Here is an 18,894-nt window from a genome sequence, read left to right as displayed (position 1 = left end):
GCAGGGCGGGGTTACCGTCAGGGCTGTGTGAATTCTCCTCTAGTCTCCGACTAATATCCCTTCTTGCCCAGTCTCATCTCTCCCTACGCTTCTATCTCCATCTCTCCCTGTACCCGTGTTTACCGGTGTCACTTTCTTAAAAAGTCTTTTTTTCTGGGACCAGAATTGTACCACCCCTGGTCTTCCCCGCATTTGCACTTTGGTATCTTCCACAGAGGACTATACCAACTCGTGTCTTCTTCATAGCTAGCCCAACAGTACCTATTCCCCTAGCGTTACTTCCTCTAGAAGTCTCCTCCACACTTACTCCGCATTTTCACACTGTAGAGTAATGTATCGTTCTCTGCTTCGATTCTCTTCTGACCGGCAATAGTTCCCAGGGAGAACTGTACTATTCCAGGCCCTACCCCTTTTTAGCAGTGGTATCTCCCCGCGGAGGCGCGGTAGCGGCGGGGGCTGTGGTTCTCAGCTCTAAATTTGTAAAAAACATGCATATGATTCACTCATCATTAGCCTGCTTTTGCACAAAGGGCCCCACTCTTATCGCCAAGTTTCCATATTCCTCCCTAAATTCCATCTCTTCCAAACTTTAAGAGGATTCTTTTCCCCGCTGTACGGAACGATAAACGTTGTAAAGATGTCTGCTCCCTTGGCAAACCGGCTCACTGGCGCGGCCATTTTTTTTGCCAGCCAAATAATGATCATTGTGGTAACCAAAATAATTTTGGCTACTAGCGCCGATGGCTTCAGGAAAGGCTACTGCGCATGAGCAAGTATAGTGACTGACAGTAACCAAGGCGGGGTAAAGGACTAAAAAGTGGCTGTCGGAGGAAGTTATGACTGATTTTAGAAACATCAAGGGGACTTTACCAGAATAAGAATTCGAATTTTAAGATCAGAGCAGGGGATGAAGGAGGGCAGAGTTCACTCAGAGCGGAAGTGAAAGGGCTGATAGTCTGCAGGCGGAGTGACACCAGCGAGTGTGGACTCTCTAAAGCCGCGATTTACTCGGTGAGTACTTGGGGAGGGGCTCTGAGATGAGAGATGAGTGTCTGGGGAGGGAGCTGTAAACGGAGTGATGGGAGTCTGTGGAATGAGTGATGTAGTCTGTGGAGTCGGTGACGGAGGGACTGTGGGGTGAATGATGGGTGTATTTGGGGTGTGAGATGAGGGGATCTGTATAATGAGTGATGAGAATTGTAGTGTAAATGTTGGGGGGGGGGTACTGTGAAATGTGTGATGAGGGTCTCGGGTCAGCGATGGGGAATTTGTGGTAGTGAGTGTTGGATGGCCTATGAGATCCATGATAGGGATGTGTTGTTGAGTGATGGGGATCCGTGGGGAAAACAAATGTCCTTTCCCTTTTTTTTTTCTTTGCCATTTCGTGGCCATTTTACCAGCTGGCATTTGTGTATTTCTGATCTGGTGATTTGGTGAACTTTCAATCTGGGTGTTCCTTGCCATCTGCAACTCTTTTCTTTTCTTCTCCTCCCTCTCAACAGCTCTGCCTTTTTAGGCCTTTGCCTTCTCTCCACAACAGTCAGACATGACTAAGTTCCGGGTAAGTTCTTACTTGCTTCTCCCCTCCCCCTCCCCTTGTTAGGATACTTAGAAGCAAGGAAGCACTATTGTACAGTGGTTAAGACTAAAGACTTTGAGATTAAACTCCTCTTAACAGCTTTATGAGCTTAGGCAAGCCATTTAACCTCTCTGTGCCTTAATTTTCCTAAGTATAAAATGGGGGTGATGATGATGCTAACAATAACAATAATAATACTTACCTTGTATGGTTGTTGTGAAGATCAATTGAATTAACATGTGTTTAGAACAATTCCTGGTATATACATAGTATGCATTATATATGAGCTTGATGTTAATTACTGTATTAATATTTATACCATAAAATGGATATGTATAAAAATATACAGTTAGGGTTAGAGAAGTAGAGCAAGTCCAAGGCAAGGTTGAAATGTGTATGCATAGATCATAGGATTCTACACATTTATGTTAAACTACAGTTACCTTTCTAGCTTCCTAGAAGCCACAACACAGAGGGAAGTAAACGCACTTGCTTTATTTATCTCACCCATCAGAGAAAGTGAGCTACTTCCTGAGAAGTAAAGTTTTCCTGATGTTGATCAGATAGTTTTCTGATCAATCATCCAAGTCCCCATCAGCAATCTTTTGATAAATGCAGGGTTGGGATTCCTCTGCTGTGACTTAGAATATATCCCCATGTTAGCCAAATGTGTCCTGCCAGAACAAAAGTAAGGAATGCAATTCTTCAGGAAACCAAAGCCATCTCTGCACAATGAACTCTCTTATGTTCTGGATCAACACTGGATTAAAACTTTGATGGTTAAGAACAATCAATAAACCTCATGCCCTTCAAATTCTTTTCGAATACATTTTCTCTCATCTGTGATTTCAGTACAGCCTGAGAATCCTTGCCCTTTCCCTTTTTAGGCTCAGAAATCATAATGTCCCTGACCATTTTCAGTTCTTTCCTTTCTGCCCTTCTTTAAAAGTCTGAAAATCTGAAATAATTTTGTCATTTTTTTTCCTCTTCCTACAGAAGTGAGATAGGAATGGCACCCAAAATTCAAACTCTTGAGGAATGTACAATCCCAAAAGGGGAACTATCTCATGATCTCATATCACCATTCATTTCAGATAACAATTCTATGATGAATTTCGTTAATTTTTGCCTGTATACCCCACTCTCTTCCTTGTCCTTGTTCTTTATATTTACATACATTTAAAACATATAGTTAAGGTATGTCTTCTTTTTATTTATTTATTTTTGGTACTGGGGATTGAACCCAGTGGCACTTTACCACTGAACTACATCCCCAGCCCTTTTTAATTTTTATTTTGAGACAGGGTCTCTTTAAATTGCTGAGATTGGCCTCAAACTTTCAATCCTCCTGCCTTAGTCTCCTGAGTTGCTGAGATTATAGGCTTGTGCCACTGCACCCGGCACATATATTCTTTTGCTGCAATTTGCTCATTAGGTAATACTGTTTTGCAACTTTCTGCTTTCCCTTTACAGAATGATATAATGCAAGTTGAACATCCCTAATCTGAAAATCTGAGATCCACAAAGCTCTAAAATATGAAACTTTTTGTGTTAGAGGTATAATGTCACAAGTGGAAAATTCCACACCTGATCTTGTGTGATGGGTCATAGTCAAAATGCAGGCACAGTAAAAATATTGCATAAAATTGCATCCAGGGTATGATTATAGGGTATTATATGAAACATAAATGGATTTTGTGTTTAGACTTGGATCTCATCTCTAAAATATCTTAAAACAAGAGCCAATTTGTAGTGAGCTTACACTATGCATGATACAGTACTAAGCACTTTATATGCATGGCCATCTTTAATTCACAATAACTGTATGAAGTAGGTACCATTATTATTCACATCCTACAGATGAGGAACTGAGTACCAGAGTGGATAAACAAGTGGCATGGGATTGCACAGTTGATCACTGGCACAGCTGATTACTGCTACAGCTGGGATAGTGCCTTGTTGGTAGAGGATGTTTTTGGTGTTGTTGTTTTGTGTTTTTTGCAGTGCTGGGGATAGAACCCAGGGCCTTGTGCATGCTAGGCAAGTGCTCTACCACTGAGCTATCACCCCAGGTCACAGAGATATTTTTAACAGCTACATTTTTCTCTTGAATGCATGTACCATGATTTATTAATCAGCTCCATATTGAAGGACTTCTGTGTAATTTCTGTTTCAGTGTGGCAGTGATCTCTCTTGTCATCTATCTTTGTATTCAGTGATGACCATTTCTAGAATGTCTGGTTCAAAAGGTGGGCACGTTTTGAACTTGCATAGACATTGCCAAGTTGCCTTTTGAAATGTTAGTACAAGTTGATACCTCTACTAACAACGAATGAAAATACCCTTTTGAATTCTCTTGTCATGATTTTAAGCCTTGCCATTTGACAGTTGAAAGTCTCTATTTTTTCATTTATGTTTATTTAATTATCAATGTTTTTGAGCATATTTTAATAATTTTTTCTCTTTTTTACATTTCTTCTGTGAATTGTTCCTTTATATACACTGCTCTTTTTCCTTTGGAGTTTTTGAATCTTTGTCTTACATTTTTTTTTTAAAATTATACCTTTATTTTAATTTATTTTTATGTGGTGCTGAGGATCAAACCCAGTGCTTCGAATGTGCTAGGCATGCACTCTACCACTGAGCTACAACCCTAGCACCTTTGTCTTATATTTTTTATTTTTATTTTTCACAGTGCTGGGGATCAAACCCAGGGCCTCATGCATGCTAGGCAAAACCTCTATCACAGAGCTACATATCTCTGGCCCTGTCTTACTATTTTTAAAACATTTTATGGAAATATGACACAGAAAAAATCTTTTGGGGTAGATTTATTAAAGCACAATATTTAGAGGAGATATATATCATACAATTAAAAAAAAAAATGTCTGCAAATTGAAAACCCCTGTGGAACCAGTACCTGTAACAAAAAGGAGGGAATGACAGGCCTCCCATTAGCCTCCATTCTACTTCCAATCATGGTCTCTTGGCTTACTGGTAATCACTTGCTGATTTGTATCACTCTAGATTATTTTGGCCTGTTCTTGGATGTCATATAAATGGAATCATACATTATTACTCTTTTGGGCCCAGCTTCTTTCACTCATCGTAATTTTTATTTATTTATTGTTTTGTTTTTGTAGTTCAAAGGATCAAACCCAGGGCCTTACACATGCTAGGCAAGTGTTTTTGACACTGAGGTATACCCCAATCCCATTATAATATTTTTAAGATTAACCCTTGTTATTTTATCAGTAGTGTGCTCTCTTTCTGTTACTGTGTACTATTCCATTGTATAAATAGATCACAATTGTTCATCTATTCTACTGCTAATGGATATGACCATTTTGGATTCTATAAATAATATTTTAGATACTTACAAATAATACTTGTATGAATATTTTTATACATGTCTTGGTGAACATATGTGCATTTCCACTGGATATATATATTTGAGAATGGGGTTGCTAGGTCCTAGGCTAGGGTTATTTTTATCTTTACTACATCTTTTTCTTCTTTTTTAAACTTTTTAATTTGTTCTAATTAGTAGCTTTACTATATTCTATCAAGTTGTTTTCCAAAGTGGCTATACCACTTTACTCCCACCAACAATGTATGAGAGTTTCAGTTGCTCTACATCCCTGCCACCATTTGGGTTGTTGGTCTTTACTTTATCCATTCTGTTTGTATACATTTGTATCTCCTTGTGGTTTCAGTTTGCATTTCTCTGATGACTAATGATATTTACCACCTTTTCATTTGTGTTTTGACCATTGGGAGAGCCTCTTTTGTGAAGTATCTATCTATTCAAATATTTTTTTCTCTAGTTTTTCTGTTGTCTTATTGATTAATAGGAGTTGTTTATAGTTCATATAGTATAAAAGTCCTTAGGTATTGCAGATATCTTGCATAAGATTTTTTTTGGCAGTGCTAGGGATTGAATTCAGGTCTTTTCAGATACTAGGCAAATGTTTTACCACTGACCTACATGGTCAGCCCCCAAGAAGGCTTTTTTGAAATGATTAAATTTTAAACAGTAGCTTGTCTCTGAAGAATATTCCCCTTACCTTAAAAAACCATCTCTCCAATCACCCTGGTCTGATCACTACGTATTGTATACGTATATTGATATATCATACTGTACCCCATAAATATGTACAATTAATATGTGTCAATTAAAATATTAAAAATAGATTTACTGATATTTTGGGAAAGTACCATCACTTTAATTTTTATCAAACTGATTGAACAAAAGTATGCAATTACAGGGATCAGTGTCATTCGAGGATGTGGCTGTGGACTTCACCCAGGAAGAATGGAATCGACTGGACCCTACTCAGAGGACCCTATACAGAGATGTGATGCTAGAGAATTATAGCCATCTTGTTTCTCTGGGTGAGGATGGCTTCCCTTAGTAATCACAGTGTCCCTAGCAGAATAACTTTCCATCTCTGAATGAAGTACTTCAATTCTTTGAACTCAAGTGGTAGGGGTTAAAGGTTCTTATTCCCTTTAAACTGATCAAGGCGTTTGTATTTTCATCTTCCATGTGAAATTTACCCTCATTAAAATGTACCTTCCTAATTTTTTGAAGCCCTGAAAGCCACACAGAGGCTCCCAAATCTTGTATCATTTCCCATTACAGGGTATCCTATTACCAAACCAGATGTGATTGCCTCTTTGGAGAATGGAGTTCTTGAGATCATAAAGAGAGAAATCCCAAGTTCAAGTTGTACAGGTAAGAAGTGAGAGATAAGATATTGTGAGATAATACTCTTTAGGATCTCTGAATGCTGACCATTTTTGAATGCTCTGAAATATCTTCCTAAAGAATATACACTATTGTTGCTTATTCCATATTATTAGTTTTGTGAGATATTGTCTCAAAATAATCTTGGAATAAGATGGCAAGGAGCTGGATTATACTCTAGCTTAGTCCTTCTGCTTCTCTCAATAACCTCAATTGTTTTTAGCCTTTCTGAAAAGTCCTTTGCAATTAGAGTCTTTTTCCCCCCAAATCCTGGATCTGCTACCTTCCAATATCCATTTTCCTATTCATGACTCCCTAGCCTATTTTTACATTCTCTTCCCATTTTAAGCTATTTTCTTAAACAATCTTGTCACTTATTGTTACTTCTGTCTCAATGTCTATTGAATCAACTTGTTTTTCTTTTTTTTTTTTTTTACTCCTTGAGCTCTGAGTGTAGCACAGACATATACTTGGAATTTCTTTCTGACTGGTATATAGACTTAAAAGAAATTAAAATTCAACCCTATCAGAGGCCTGCATCTTTCAAAGGTGTATTCACAGAGTATGGTTTATTATTCTTTCTAGAAGATGAACAAGCTGAAGACCAGCTGGAGAACCACCAGGAAAACCAAAACAGACACCTGAGGCAAGCTATATCCATTGATGAGAAAAATGTGTCTAAGGAAAGAGCTCATGAATTTGATGGCTTTGTAAACCCACTTCCTCAGAGCACATGGGTAGTTTCTTCAGGACACACACCCTATATAAATGACTCATATGGGAAAAGTTTTAAAGATAATTTTGGCTTACTCAGTCCTAATAGTCTGAGCTTGACAGCTCAGAAATGTTATGAATGTAATCGATGTGGGAAATTATTAATTCATGGCAGGCATGAAAAAAATAATGGAATGATACCCCTTGACTATAATACATATGAGAAAGGTCATAGTCTTAACTTTGTTCAGCATAATCTGACTCAAGTTGCAGAACCAACCTATGAATGTCCTGAGTGTAGAATACCCCTCAGCACGAATTCACTCCTTATTGTTCATCAGATCACTCACATAGGAGAGAAACCTTATGAATATACAGAATGCAGAGAGGTATTCAACAAGACTGCACGCCTCAGTATACATCAGACCATGCACACAGGAGACAAACTTTTTGAGTGTAATGAATGTGGCAAATCCTTCAGAGAGGAATCAACCCTGCATATACATCAAAGAACTCATACAGGTGAAAAACCGTATGTATGCACTGAGTGTGGCAAAGCTTTCCAAGAAAAGACAAAGCTCATCATACATCGACGAACTCACAAAGGAGAGAAACCCTATAAATGTTCAGAATGTGAAAAAACCTTCAACCAGAAGGCGCACCTCAGTGTTCATCAGAGAACACACACAGGAGAGAAACCCTTTGAATGCAGTGATTGTGGCAAATACTTCAGAGAGAAATCAACACTGAATATACATCAAAGAACTCATACAGGAGAGAAGCCGTATTTATGCAATGAGTGTGGCAAAGCCTTCCGAGAGAAGACGAAACTCATCATACATCAGAGAACTCACACAGGAGAGAAACCCTATGAATGTTTAGAATGTGGGAGAGCCTTCAATCAAAAGGCACACCTCAGTGTACATCAGAGGACACACACAGGTGAGAAACCTTTTGAATGTAATGAATGTGGCAAATCTTTCAGAGAGAAATCAACACTGCGTAGACATCAAAGAATCCATACAGGAGAGAAACCTTATGTGTGTTCAGACTGTGGAAGAGCATTCACCCTTAAGCTGAGCCTCAGTGCTCATCAGAGAATTCATACAGGAGAAAAAACTGATGGATGTACTGTATGTGGAAAAGTCTTCTCCCGCAAGTCATATCTTATGCTACATCAGAGAGCTCATACAGGAGAAAAATTTGAGAAATCCTATGAATGCAATGAATGTGATAAAGCATTCTTCCAGAAATCATATCTCATTATTCACCAGAGAGTTCACACAGGGGAGAAACCCTACGAGTGTAATGTATGTGAGAAAGCTTTCTCCCAAAAATCATATCTCATTATACATCAACGAACTCATACAGGAGAGAAACCCTATAAATGTGATAAGTGTAATAGAGCCTTCAGAGAAAAGTCTAAACTCACTGTACATCAGAGAACTCACATAGGAGAGAAGCCCTATGACTGTCCTGAATATGAGAGAAACCTTCTAGAAGTCAAAGATCAGCAAGGATTAGAGAACTCTGAGAGAGGAGAGACCAAAGAACTGAAAATGGAAAATCCTTTGTAGGAAAGTCAAAGAAAAAGTGAGGTGGGGGAATCCTGCTTTAGGGTGATCAGGGATGGCTTTTCTGAGGACATGACATTTGATCTTAGATCTGAAAACAAAGCACCAGCCATACTGGGGGAAGAGCATTCCAGGCAGAAGAAATAGCAAGGGCCAAGGTCCTGAAGCAAAAACTGGGCCTTTCATGATTATATCATGGATGTATATTGAATGACTTTACACCAAAAAGGTTGTTCAACATTAAAATCTTTTGAAGCTTTGAATCTATGAGAGATGTCATTAGGAAGCCAAACCTCACCATAAATCTGGGCAAAGATATCAAGGGAAGCCCAATTTAATTAATTTCAATAATCATAGTCCCTTGGAAATGAAATAAGGGAAACATGTTTCCAAATTTAATATCCAACTCTCACAAAAAATTAAGAAAAGCTATTATTAAGAACACTCAATTTGTCATCTTTCATCATGGGTAATAAAAGCTATCTCCAAGAAAAACAGAGTTCACCAAATGATATGAAATTACATAATTAAAGATAACCACAAAAGGAAAAACAATGAAGAATATACTATAAATGTTCAGATATTAGAAAGGACATTTAAGCAGAACAATGTAAAGAAAACAACACTACAGCATCAAATCCAGTTTCCAAAAGTAGCAACAGTTGATAATGCTTGCATTTTCACCACAGCCTGTTGGGTAAGATTTTTGGCTATGTTTCTCTGTGTGGATCTTCCTCTTCTCTGAGACTCATCCTACAGCCTTCCCGAAAAGACTATAAGCTGCACGACAGGTTTTTAGAAGATCCGTTTTTGACTCAAATTCACCGGCGTTTATTTCTGCTGCTTTTGATGAATAACTATCACATTCAGAAGTCAGTACCCAGAGTAAAAGCACCTTTTATGGACACCCAGGGAAATGTGAACTTTGGTTATCTATGTTGTTTGGGGCTGAGCACAGGGGAAATCCTTTAAAGGAAGGGAGCTTGAGTTTTCTTTGGCATGCAGTGGGCACTAGCTATTTCAATGATCATCTGCTCTGGATGTAATGAATATTGAAAGCAAGGCTTTGAGTAGTTGAGAATCCACCCTCAACCAAAGAATACAAAGGAAATGATTAACTGCTTCTTCGTGGGAGTGGGTGCTTCCAGTGGGGCTGGCCAATGAAAAGAAAAGAATGGTAAGTTCAAATTCCTAAATGCTCTGCTGAAGACACAGACTGAACCCTGGGCATTGTGTAAAAAGAAATTATTACCTGTGCATTCATTGAATTCCTTCTTAAATTCCCAGTGTGTCATTTGCAATTTAGGTTTTGATTTTGAAAGAGATGATGGGGGGCTGAGAATTAGAATGATGACATGTGGGAGAATGTGAATATTTTAAACTCCCAGTTCCCACTGAGCTTCCTGTGTAAACTGAGTTTAATCCCATTCTCCTCTGATGAGACTGTATCTGTCGAAAATAAAGACCCTGTAGTGACCTCAACTGAGACTGATACTTCTTCGGGGAAGCCAACTTTCATATACTTCCATCCTGGCTCTATCTCTATACCTGTAATTGTCTTTTTAAAAATATTTATTTTTTTTAGTTGTAGTTGGACACAATACCTTTATTTATTTACTTTTTATGTGGTGCTGAAGATCGAACCCAGGGCCTCGCATGTGCTAGGTGAGCTCTCTACTGCTGAGCCACAACCACAGTCCCTGTAACTGTCTTTTGCACCAAGCACTTTATATGCTTTACATATGTTAATTCACTTAATCCTCCCAATAACCTCATAGGGTCACTAATATCATTATCATCCTCATTTTCCAGATCAGAAGACTGAGGCACAGAGAAATTAAGTGCCTCATTTAAGGCAATACATCCAGTAAGTGGTAGAGATGGTATTTGATTCAAGGAGAACCTATGCTCTTAATCACTACACTATCCTTTCTCCTACCCCAAGTCATCTGGTGTCTCTTGATTACAGTTGTGAAGATATGGGGGAAGTGACTGAAAGGTGGTACCTTCAGGGATTGGAAAAATGAAGAATCAGGCAAAGGCTTTTGCACTGCTTGTAGATATCATCTTTATTAAATCCACAAAAGAAAAAAAAAAAGACAGGAAAGGATAATCTCTATCCCTGTGAATTCCAGTCATGATTCAGGTTTCCTTGGGTTCTCTTTTACATATATTTCACACCCCTTGAGCCATTCAGATAAATCATGGCCAGAGCAATGCCGGGTCCAAGAATCCCTGGGAGATGAAGGGAGGGAGGAAGGATGAAGTGGATAACTTGATGAGGCAATACCCCTATCTCTGGCTGTCCAGGGTTCAGACCATCCCATGAACTTACCAGGCCTTCATACTTCCTGGTGCATTCACAACCCGCTTGGCACACAAGATGTCATCCAGAATATGGCACTTGAGCAGGTCTAGGGGGTGAGAGAGGAACATGATGATCTGGTGCACTTGGCAGAGGGTGACAGCATATGGAGGGCCCAGGGTTTCTGGATTCCTTGGGGCCTGAATTACATCAACCACTACATTGGCTGATTGTGGATGACCTCCACTCTTTTGTTAGCTGGTTATAAATTACCTCAAGTGCCCTGTTGACTGGTTCTGTACAACCTTAACTCTGGTTGGCTTTAAGTATCACATTGGCAGGTTATGAGTAACCTCAGTCACCATTATTGGCTCATCCCAGACTCCCTCAAATTCCATGTTGGTCAAGTCTGGATGACTTCAGCTGTCATTATATTGAGTTAACAATGTTCTCAACTGTAATACTGGCTGGTCTAGCATCACCTGAACCAGCTGATTGGGAAGATAATTAACTGTCATATTGGTCATTCCTAGTGACTTCAAACAGTATGTTTTCAGGTCCTAGATACATCCAATTCCTATTTTGACTGGTTATGAATGACCCCCACCTCCATACTGGCTAATTCTGTTCAACCACAGCCACCATAGTACCTTGTCCTAGATAATCTCAACTTCCATATTGGCTGGACCAGTATGACTTTTAACTGTCATTTAGCTAGTTGCTAATGATCTCAACTGCCACGTTGACCATCCTAAACAATCTCAACTACCATTTTGACTAGTTATAAATAACTTCAACCTCTCTTTTAGTTATCCTAGATTATTGCAATTTCCATGTTGTCACACTGAGCAGCCTTAACCTTAATTTTATTCAGCTTTGAAAAATTTCATTATTCATTTACTCTTAGACAACCTCAAGTTCTATGGTGGCCAGTCCTGGACAATCTCAACCTTCAATCTGGCCAATCATCGGTGACCTCTTCTGCTATGTTGACAGGACTTACACAATCTAAACCTCCATTTGGGTTGGCTCCAAATAAGTTAGTCTCCATTTTGGCCTGTCTTGGACAACCTCATCCATCATTCAGGACAATCCTCAAACAACTTCATTGCTATTCTATTTTGTCTTGACCATCACAACACTCTCATCTGGAAAGTTCTCTCATTTCTATACATAGGTAGTTTTTTTTTTTTTTTTGCAGTGCTGGGGATTGAACTCAGGACCTTGTACATGTGAGGCAACCACTCTACCAACTGAGCTACTTCCCCAGCCCTGGTAGTTTGTTTTTGTTCCTACTTCCAATCATCTGCTTCTTCCCTTGGGGCCTATACAACCTCAACTCCAAATCAGAACAGTCTCCCCATCTATTTCACATGACACTGAATTGTCTGTTTCCTGAGTCTCAAAAAACTATAGCCTCCACTCTGGGTCAGATTCAAGGGCTCTGCATTCTCTAGACCTAGGCAACATGTCATTGTAGTCTGGTTAAGGATTTAGGATGGTGTCTCAAACAACACAGGCAACTTTCTTCCTTTCCCCATAATTTTTCTACATTTGTAGGAGATTACAGTTTAGATAATCTTGCCTTTTTGTGTGTGGCATGTAGGGCCAGGCACTAGGGATCTTGTATTCATACTTTTGCCTTACCACGACAATCCATATGGCAGAGGTTCTGGGTGGGTGTGACACCATTGTCACACCACCAGGCGGAGTTCAGCTGGAAAATGCCATATTCACTACTGCCATCGGGATTGTGATCCACGAAAGAGGTGTCAAAGCCGCTCTCGTAGTGTGCCATGCACAACCCTGGGACAGAGAGAGAAAGAGAGAGATAAGAAGTAGGAGGCAGACATAGGGTCCAGGAATAAGAATGGCTAGGATAGGTGTGACAATGGGGATGATAATCATCTTAGTTGTGAGACTGATGATCTTGGTTTGGTGGTGGGGTGTTGATGCTGATGATTCTGGGTGAGATATCAGTGATGGTGGTAGTGATGGTATTTATGGTGATAACAGTGGTGATGATATGGTCAGTAATAATGGTGTTGATGGTAGAGACAGAGTTGATGACATTAGAGTTGAGTTAAACCACTCATCACAGTTAGAAAGTAACCAGGGGTCAGGCCCTGACCCAGAGAGGTGAAAAATGACAAGAGAAGCCTGGGTCTGAGTGTGGTTAATGGCTTGGGGTATGGAAGGGACTTGGGGCAAATAGAGTCTCACAGTCTCCAATTTGGTAGCCTCTGTAGCCATCAAGGCCTGCCTTCTCCAGCTTCTTTGCCAGCTCACAACGTTCATAAATCTTGGCATCCACACTGGCAATGATCAGTGTGGCCCAGATCACTAGCACAGTGCCCCAAGCCAACATTATGACACCCGCAAGCCCTTGTAGCTGATGCCTTGCTCCAGATTCACCCTGCGGTGTTCAGAACTAGGGGCATTCTGGAACTCTGAGCTCTATGAGCACTGACTGGTCTAAGTGATATATTCTGGAACATAGAAGCTAGAGGTCTGGGCACCTCACTACTTTCCCCAATGCCAATTCTCCTAGAGACCAAGAGACACACAAAGAAAAATAAAGATACTGACAGAGATGGAAGGAAACAAAAAGACAGAGAAACCCAGTGGTGTCAGAAAGATGCAGGGAGAGAAGGGTTGGCAACACACCAAATACAGACAGTCTAACTTGAATACTAAGCCTCACACTGGACCCACATTCCCCTAAATTTCTTAATGCTGTGCCACTCTACTCTCAACACCTATGTATTAGAACTTGGTTACCTCCATTTCCATTCACTCTAGTCCCATTCACCACTATTTCCCAGTCTGCTGACTGATCAGTGGTATTCATCACGTTGTACCTATTACCACCTCTGATTTCTCATCCTCTATAGAATATGACCATCATGCTCTGCCCCCATTACCTCCATTTACTCATTGTCTTAGTCTGTTTGTGCTGCTATAACATAATACTTAAGACTGGAGAATTTAAAAAGAATAGAAATTCACAATTCTGTCAGCTGGGAAATTCTAAGATCAAGGCAATGATATTTTGTGACGGTTTTCTTGCTGTAGTCTCCAGAAAGAGTTCCTGAAAGCCCTTTTCAGAGCTGCATTAATTCATTCATGAGGGCAAAGCCCTTATGACCTAAACACCTCCTCAAATGACCTCCTTTCCAACACTGTTGCATTGGGGATTAAGTTTCTAACACCTGAATTTTGGAGGGGACACATTCAAACCATAACACTCATCCTTGGCACTTCCTATACCTCTCTGTATTCACTGTGTGGTTCTATCTTAATTTACTAGAATCTTCTCCAATTATAATCACACTCTGTCCCACATCACATATTACAAATGATATCTTACACACACATACTCACATTCAACTGTTTTTTCACCTTCATTCTTGGTCTATCTTTTATTTCCCAGTTCACTTATACTCTCATCTAATTATGTTCATTCACACTGGGCTTCCTTTTACCACAGTTCCCTGACCCATTTATTTATCATTGTCCAAGTGTTCTCAAATCACATTCTTTCTTCACCTCCATTCACTCTCACTCAGATTAATTTCCTATTTTCACCTCTACTTCCTGGCACTGCACCAACTGACTCCTGTTCACTTTGGTGCCCCATCCTTCAGCTTTGTTCATTGACTCCCGGCCTCATTATCTCCTCAGTCCCTTTCTGCCCTTTCTTTACCTGTATTCTCCAAGATGCTGCCCCCATTGGCCCCCTTTCCTGGAACTCTGTGATGTATTACTCCCAAACACTAGCTCATGTTACCCATATGAACTCACTCTATGCTCAGTCATCTCCATTGTTTTTCAATTTCCTCTTCATTAGCTCCCCTTACTTTCATTTTTCCTAAATGCCTCATTCATTTAAATTCACTTCCAATGTAACCCCTATTACCCTCTTCTCACTTCTGCTCCTGATTTATGTCTAGTTGCTCCTTCTCTGCCTCAGTAACCCTATTCAGTCATACTTTGCCTTGAATTCACCACTTTTTGCCCATATTGGGCCTGATGTTACACTGATTACTTACCCTGGGTGGACCATGTGACTTTTATCTCCTCTTCTTTTTTAAAGAAATTTTTTTTAGTTGCAGATGGACACAATACCTTTATTATTTATTTATTTATTTTTATGTGGTGCTGAGGATTGAACCCAGTGCCTCATATATGCTAGGCGAGCACTCTACCACTGAGCCATAACCCCGGCCCTTATCTCCTCTCTTTTTGCCTCACAATATCCACATTTACTTACCTTCTGCTCTTTACTTCCAATCCTTCTCATTCTGCCCACCATTCATGTATATTCACATCTGTTGATTCACACTGGGATCCAGGTATACACATTGACTAGGTCACTACTCTGTATTACCCCTATCCAATTTCAGCCTACCCCACTCACCTCTAGTCACTTTCCTTCTCCCTTATAGTATCTCTGGACTCTAATCACTCTTGTTTTTTCCATTTGTGCATCCCACTCTTCTCTCTGAGTTCCACATTACCCCAATTCTCTCCTACTTTCCCTCTAAATTCACCTCTCCAATCATATTGTGTCTCATAAACCATTAGTCACACTCTAATCCTTAGCATTTCTATCAATTCTATTCGCATTTACCAACTTTCTTTGCCCCATTCACTCAGTCTACATCCACGATTACCTTTCTTTAATTAGATTGTGTTTCACTTTTTCATCACATATTCAGTCTCATCCATAATATCAATGTAATTCAAAATCTAGTGCATGGTCATTTCTTTACTCTGCCCATGCACATCTCTCCTCATGCTCTCTTCTCTGCTGCTCATTCACTTTTATTCCATTACACTTTGCCTCTCTCCTTGACCCAATTCACTCCCAATTTGACTTTCATTCGCCATTATTCATATTGGTTCACCAGTGCCATGTATCCTGTTTACTGACTCACGTTGGCTGAACAGAAAAGTCTGATATATTGTTCAGGATTAGGTTTGGCCGCACGAATCAACACCACTAAAAATGTCCTTGACTTCAAGAGGAGGTAAGGGGATTACTTTCTTGGAGGAAAGGCAGTTCAATGCTAATATGTTGACTTCAATGTCACCAGAGACTTGACTCCTTCTGTGCTATTTTTCTGCCAACTTCACTGCTTCCTTTTGGTCCTAAACAACTATTAAAAATTGGCAATAGCAGGCTGTAGCTGTAGCTCAGAGGCAGAGTGCATGCCTAGCATATGTGAGGTAGTGGGTTCGAGCCTTAGCACCACATAAACAAATAAAATAAAGGTATTCTGTCCATCTACAACTACAAAAAATTTTTAAAAATTGGCAACACTTTCATGGTTTTGATAAGATATATCTTAAGAGCTCAACAGCCAGGTGGGGGGCCTTTCCCCTTGTCTTTGGGTGAGGGTGCCACACCATACAGAGCCTGTAGTGGGACCACTTACCTGTCAATCTCCCATACCCTTTCACTTGGCCACCTGCTGCCTAGACTACTGTATGAGGAGGTTGCACCTGTAGGGACTGATGGTAGAGGATGCCCTGAATAGAGAGTGGGAGTTCTGGCTCTGCAGCAGGATATCTGGCCTCACATAGCTTATGGATGTGTACTGTGGACCTTGGGAAAGTTTCTGAGGGGCAATATCACTGGCTCATAAACATTTCTGGAGCCCACAATCAGCATATCTCAATTTCCACCAACCCCAAAGGATTTCCTTGCTTGCATTGATGTGTGTGTGTGTGTGTGTGTGTGTGTGTGTATACACTCTCATGAGTGCAAGGTGGTAAGGGATAAAAGTGCAAGGCTGAAAGAGACCAAACTATGATGATCCTAAAGGTTCAGCCCTTCCTATTTTCCAGCCCTGAATGTGTTAAAGAGTGGACAATGTTTATACTGGAGGTGCTGATACTTCAGAGAACAAGAAATCTGAGTTTTACTCCTGCTTCCTCTTTGCCTTGTTTGCTAGGAAGCTTCATTTCCAGGCTGGTTTTACTGAGTGAAGCTCCTCAGATACCTTCTATAAGTTCTGTGAAATATTGAATAAACAAAAGAATAATATTACTAGGTGGAGGTTATAAATCTGACTTTGAGAATTTGTGTGACCTTTGCCTTATCTCACAAGTGGGGGCCATGGGACTGTTGTGATAATTGAGTTCATGTCATGCACGTCACACAGTGCCCACCATGCAAGAGATAATGAGTTAGTCATTTCCTATGCCTATTGCTAGGAGCCTCCTCATTGATCTCACTGTTTCCACCCTTGCTCTTTATAGTCTGCTCACAAAGCAGTTTGCGAATCATCTTATTTTATTTTTTCTTATTAAGAAGTTTATATATATACACATCTGATTTTATTTATATAATAATAATAAACACCGACATAGCACTTGCTATGTGCCAGGTGTTGTTTTAAACCCTTTACAATATCGACTCATTTGTTACTTCAACCCTAATGAGATAGGCACTGTCATTATCCTTATTTTATAGATGAGGACACAGTACAGGGAAGTAAACAGTCGTGCCTTATATCGCACAGCTGGTGGGTGGGGGTTTGAACTCACGGTGTCCACATCATGTTGTTATTTTTTTCCTGGCTTCATTCCCAATATCTAGAACACTATTGGGCACAGAGGAGGTGCTTAGGCATATCCCTGCAGAGGTCACATTCTAATAGGGCAATAAACAAATGAATGAAATATACATGTGTAATTTTAGCCTTAAAATACAAGACTAGATTGCTTAAAAATCTGATCCCTCTTAACAGTTTCCCCATTATCTAGAGAATGAGATTATAAACCCTATTCCTAGCTCCCAACACACTAACGATGCCTCTGCCCATTCAGAGAAAGGAACCTGTCAGTCACTAATACAGCCCATTCTCCAACAGTGTGTGTTTGTTTGCGTCCCACAACACTGTTCATTTTTCAGCTTGTGGTCTGTGTACTTTCCTTTCTTCTTCAAAAGCTAATACGTAAACTCCAGCCCTAGCCACTGGATGGAGCCAGTGGCTTTTCCCTACCCTCTTAGTCTTTGTGTACGCAGAACATTCCGCCCCGTATCCTGCAATTACACCGGCAACACCGTTGCTGACCTTTGAATTCAAGACACAAAATTCCCGACCGCTAGAATCTTTTCCTTAATTGGGCACTTGTCCTCCCCGCCCTTCCATAAGTGTATTGGTGTCTGAAATCTTAGAATGCTTGTTTCCTCCGCAGAACAAAGTAAACACCTCTGCACAGCGAACCTGGAGGAGAGACGCCGTAGGCATAAATATCTCGCCTTGGAACAGTGACGTCACCTGTACAGCCGCCTTTCCTCTGCGCTTGCGCTGTGACCCCAACACCTTCGCGGCCCCATGTTGACTATTGGCAGATGTGGTCTCAAAGGCATTACTGAGCGTGCGCAGAACCGGTCGCTGTAGATTTTATAGGCTACGGTGCCGGAGAGCTGGTTCAGAAGCGGAAGTGCTTGTCGGGGCCAGTTCTTGTAACGGTCTCTTCAACAGCAAGCAGAAAATCAGTTGACGAGAAAGACAGTGAGGTTGAGCGGACGTTTGCTGGGGGTCTTGGGCTAAGTGATGGGGGATTCTGGGGGACGAGTGAAGGGAGGTTTATGAGGGTCATTGATACGGGGGATTATAGGTTGAGTGATGGGGAACCGAGAAGTCAGTGTATGAGGGTCTGGGGGCTCATTGGTGGACAAAGTTATGGGGCTAGTTAGGATAGAGTGGGGCCTATTAAACTTTGACATTTACACATTTTCCAGCATAGTGACCTATACTTAGGGTTCTTGCGTATCCCTCAGGCCCCTCGTTACGTGCGCCCTGCCTCTCCCTCTGTCCCTCTCCCCTCGCCCAATCCCTGAGTAGGGGCCTGGTGTGAAAGTGCCAGGAGAAGTGACCTGCACCTGAAGGCCTCTTTTCGGGTCCTGGGCAAGACTATCCCAGTGAGGTGAGGAGAAGGAAGAAGAGCCACCTGA

The 18,894-nt window shown here is 40.6% G+C and overlaps 3 protein-coding genes across 13 annotated transcripts in view; 2 read left to right on the top strand and 1 right to left on the bottom strand.

Annotated features, from left to right (window-relative positions):
- The first annotated feature begins 582 nt into the window (after window positions 1-582).
- On the top strand, window positions 583-10,099 carry LOC124091437 (zinc finger protein 182). Of its 4 annotated transcripts, XM_058578678.1 has the most exons (6): window positions 584-1,011; window positions 1,503-1,561; window positions 3,756-3,828; window positions 5,848-5,974; window positions 6,225-6,317; window positions 6,915-10,099. In XM_058578678.1, exons 4-6 carry the CDS (start codon window positions 5,941-5,943, stop codon window positions 8,618-8,620), a joined length of 1,833 nt encoding a protein of 610 aa, XP_058434661.1. In that variant the 5' UTR covers window positions 584-1,011; window positions 1,503-1,561; window positions 3,756-3,828; window positions 5,848-5,940; the 3' UTR covers window positions 8,621-10,099. The 4 variants fall into 4 exon arrangements, with proteins under 4 accessions (XP_046298417.1, XP_058434661.1, XP_046298419.1 ...); XM_046442461.2 differs by lacking the exon at window positions 3,756-3,828 and having other exon boundaries at window positions 583-1,011; XM_046442463.2 differs by lacking the exons at window positions 1,503-1,561; window positions 3,756-3,828.
- A 571-nt stretch (window positions 10,100-10,670) lies between these two features.
- LOC124091489 (sperm acrosome-associated protein 5-like) lies at window positions 10,671-13,290 on the bottom strand. Its single transcript, XM_046442580.2, has 4 exons — window positions 13,146-13,290; window positions 12,570-12,728; window positions 10,953-11,031; window positions 10,671-10,852 (listed from the first exon to the last, which is right to left on the bottom strand). Exons 1-4 carry the CDS (start codon window positions 13,288-13,290, stop codon window positions 10,753-10,755), a joined length of 483 nt encoding a protein of 160 aa, XP_046298536.1. The 3' UTR covers window positions 10,671-10,752.
- A 4,796-nt stretch (window positions 13,291-18,086) lies between these two features.
- The window catches only part of LOC124091436 (zinc finger protein 182), a 50,790-nt gene continuing 49,982 nt past the window's right edge, over window positions 18,087-18,894 (top strand). For 2 of the 8 annotated variants that reach the window (XM_058578673.1, XM_058578676.1), the window contains exons 1-2: window positions 18,091-18,456; window positions 18,721-18,866. The gene's annotated coding sequence lies outside the window, so the exon portion shown is untranslated. Of the gene's footprint in view, window positions 18,457-18,720; window positions 18,867-18,894 lie in introns of all 8 variants that reach the window. The other 6 variants (XM_046442451.2, XM_046442449.2, XM_058578674.1 and 3 more) reach the window with 6 other exon arrangements.

This window comes from Marmota monax, unplaced genomic scaffold (assembly GCF_021218885.2).
Source record: "Marmota monax isolate L192 unplaced genomic scaffold, Marmota_monax_Labrador192_F-V1.1 WCK01_AAM20220418_F8-fsc00170, whole genome shotgun sequence".
Lineage (NCBI taxonomy): Eukaryota > Metazoa > Chordata > Mammalia > Rodentia > Sciuridae > Marmota > Marmota monax.
This window is presented reverse-complemented; position numbering and strand designations above follow the sequence as displayed.

What these genes read in the sequence shown, in the direction of transcription:
- LOC124091437 (XM_046442461.2), top strand. An exon ending in TAGCCATCTTGTTTCTCTGG is followed by an intron (nt 5,975 to 6,224) that starts GTGAGGATGGCT and finishes TTCCCATTACAG; the next exon opens with GGTATCCTATTACCAAACCA. An exon ending in CCCAAGTTCAAGTTGTACAG is followed by an intron (nt 6,318 to 6,914) that starts GTAAGAAGTGAG and finishes TATTCTTTCTAG; the next exon opens with AAGATGAACAAGCTGAAGAC.
- LOC124091489 (XM_046442580.2), bottom strand. Translation starts at nt 13,290, where the DNA reads ATGTTGGCTTGGGGCACTGTGCTAGTGATCTGGGCCACACTGATCATT. An exon ending in AGGCTACCAAATTGGAGACT is followed by an intron (nt 12,729 to 13,145) that starts GTGAGACTCTAT and finishes TCTCTGTCCCAG; the next exon opens with GGTTGTGCATGGCACACTAC. An exon ending in CTGCCATATGGATTGTCGTG is followed by an intron (nt 11,032 to 12,569) that starts GTAAGGCAAAAG and finishes CTCACCCCCTAG; the next exon opens with ACCTGCTCAAGTGCCATATT.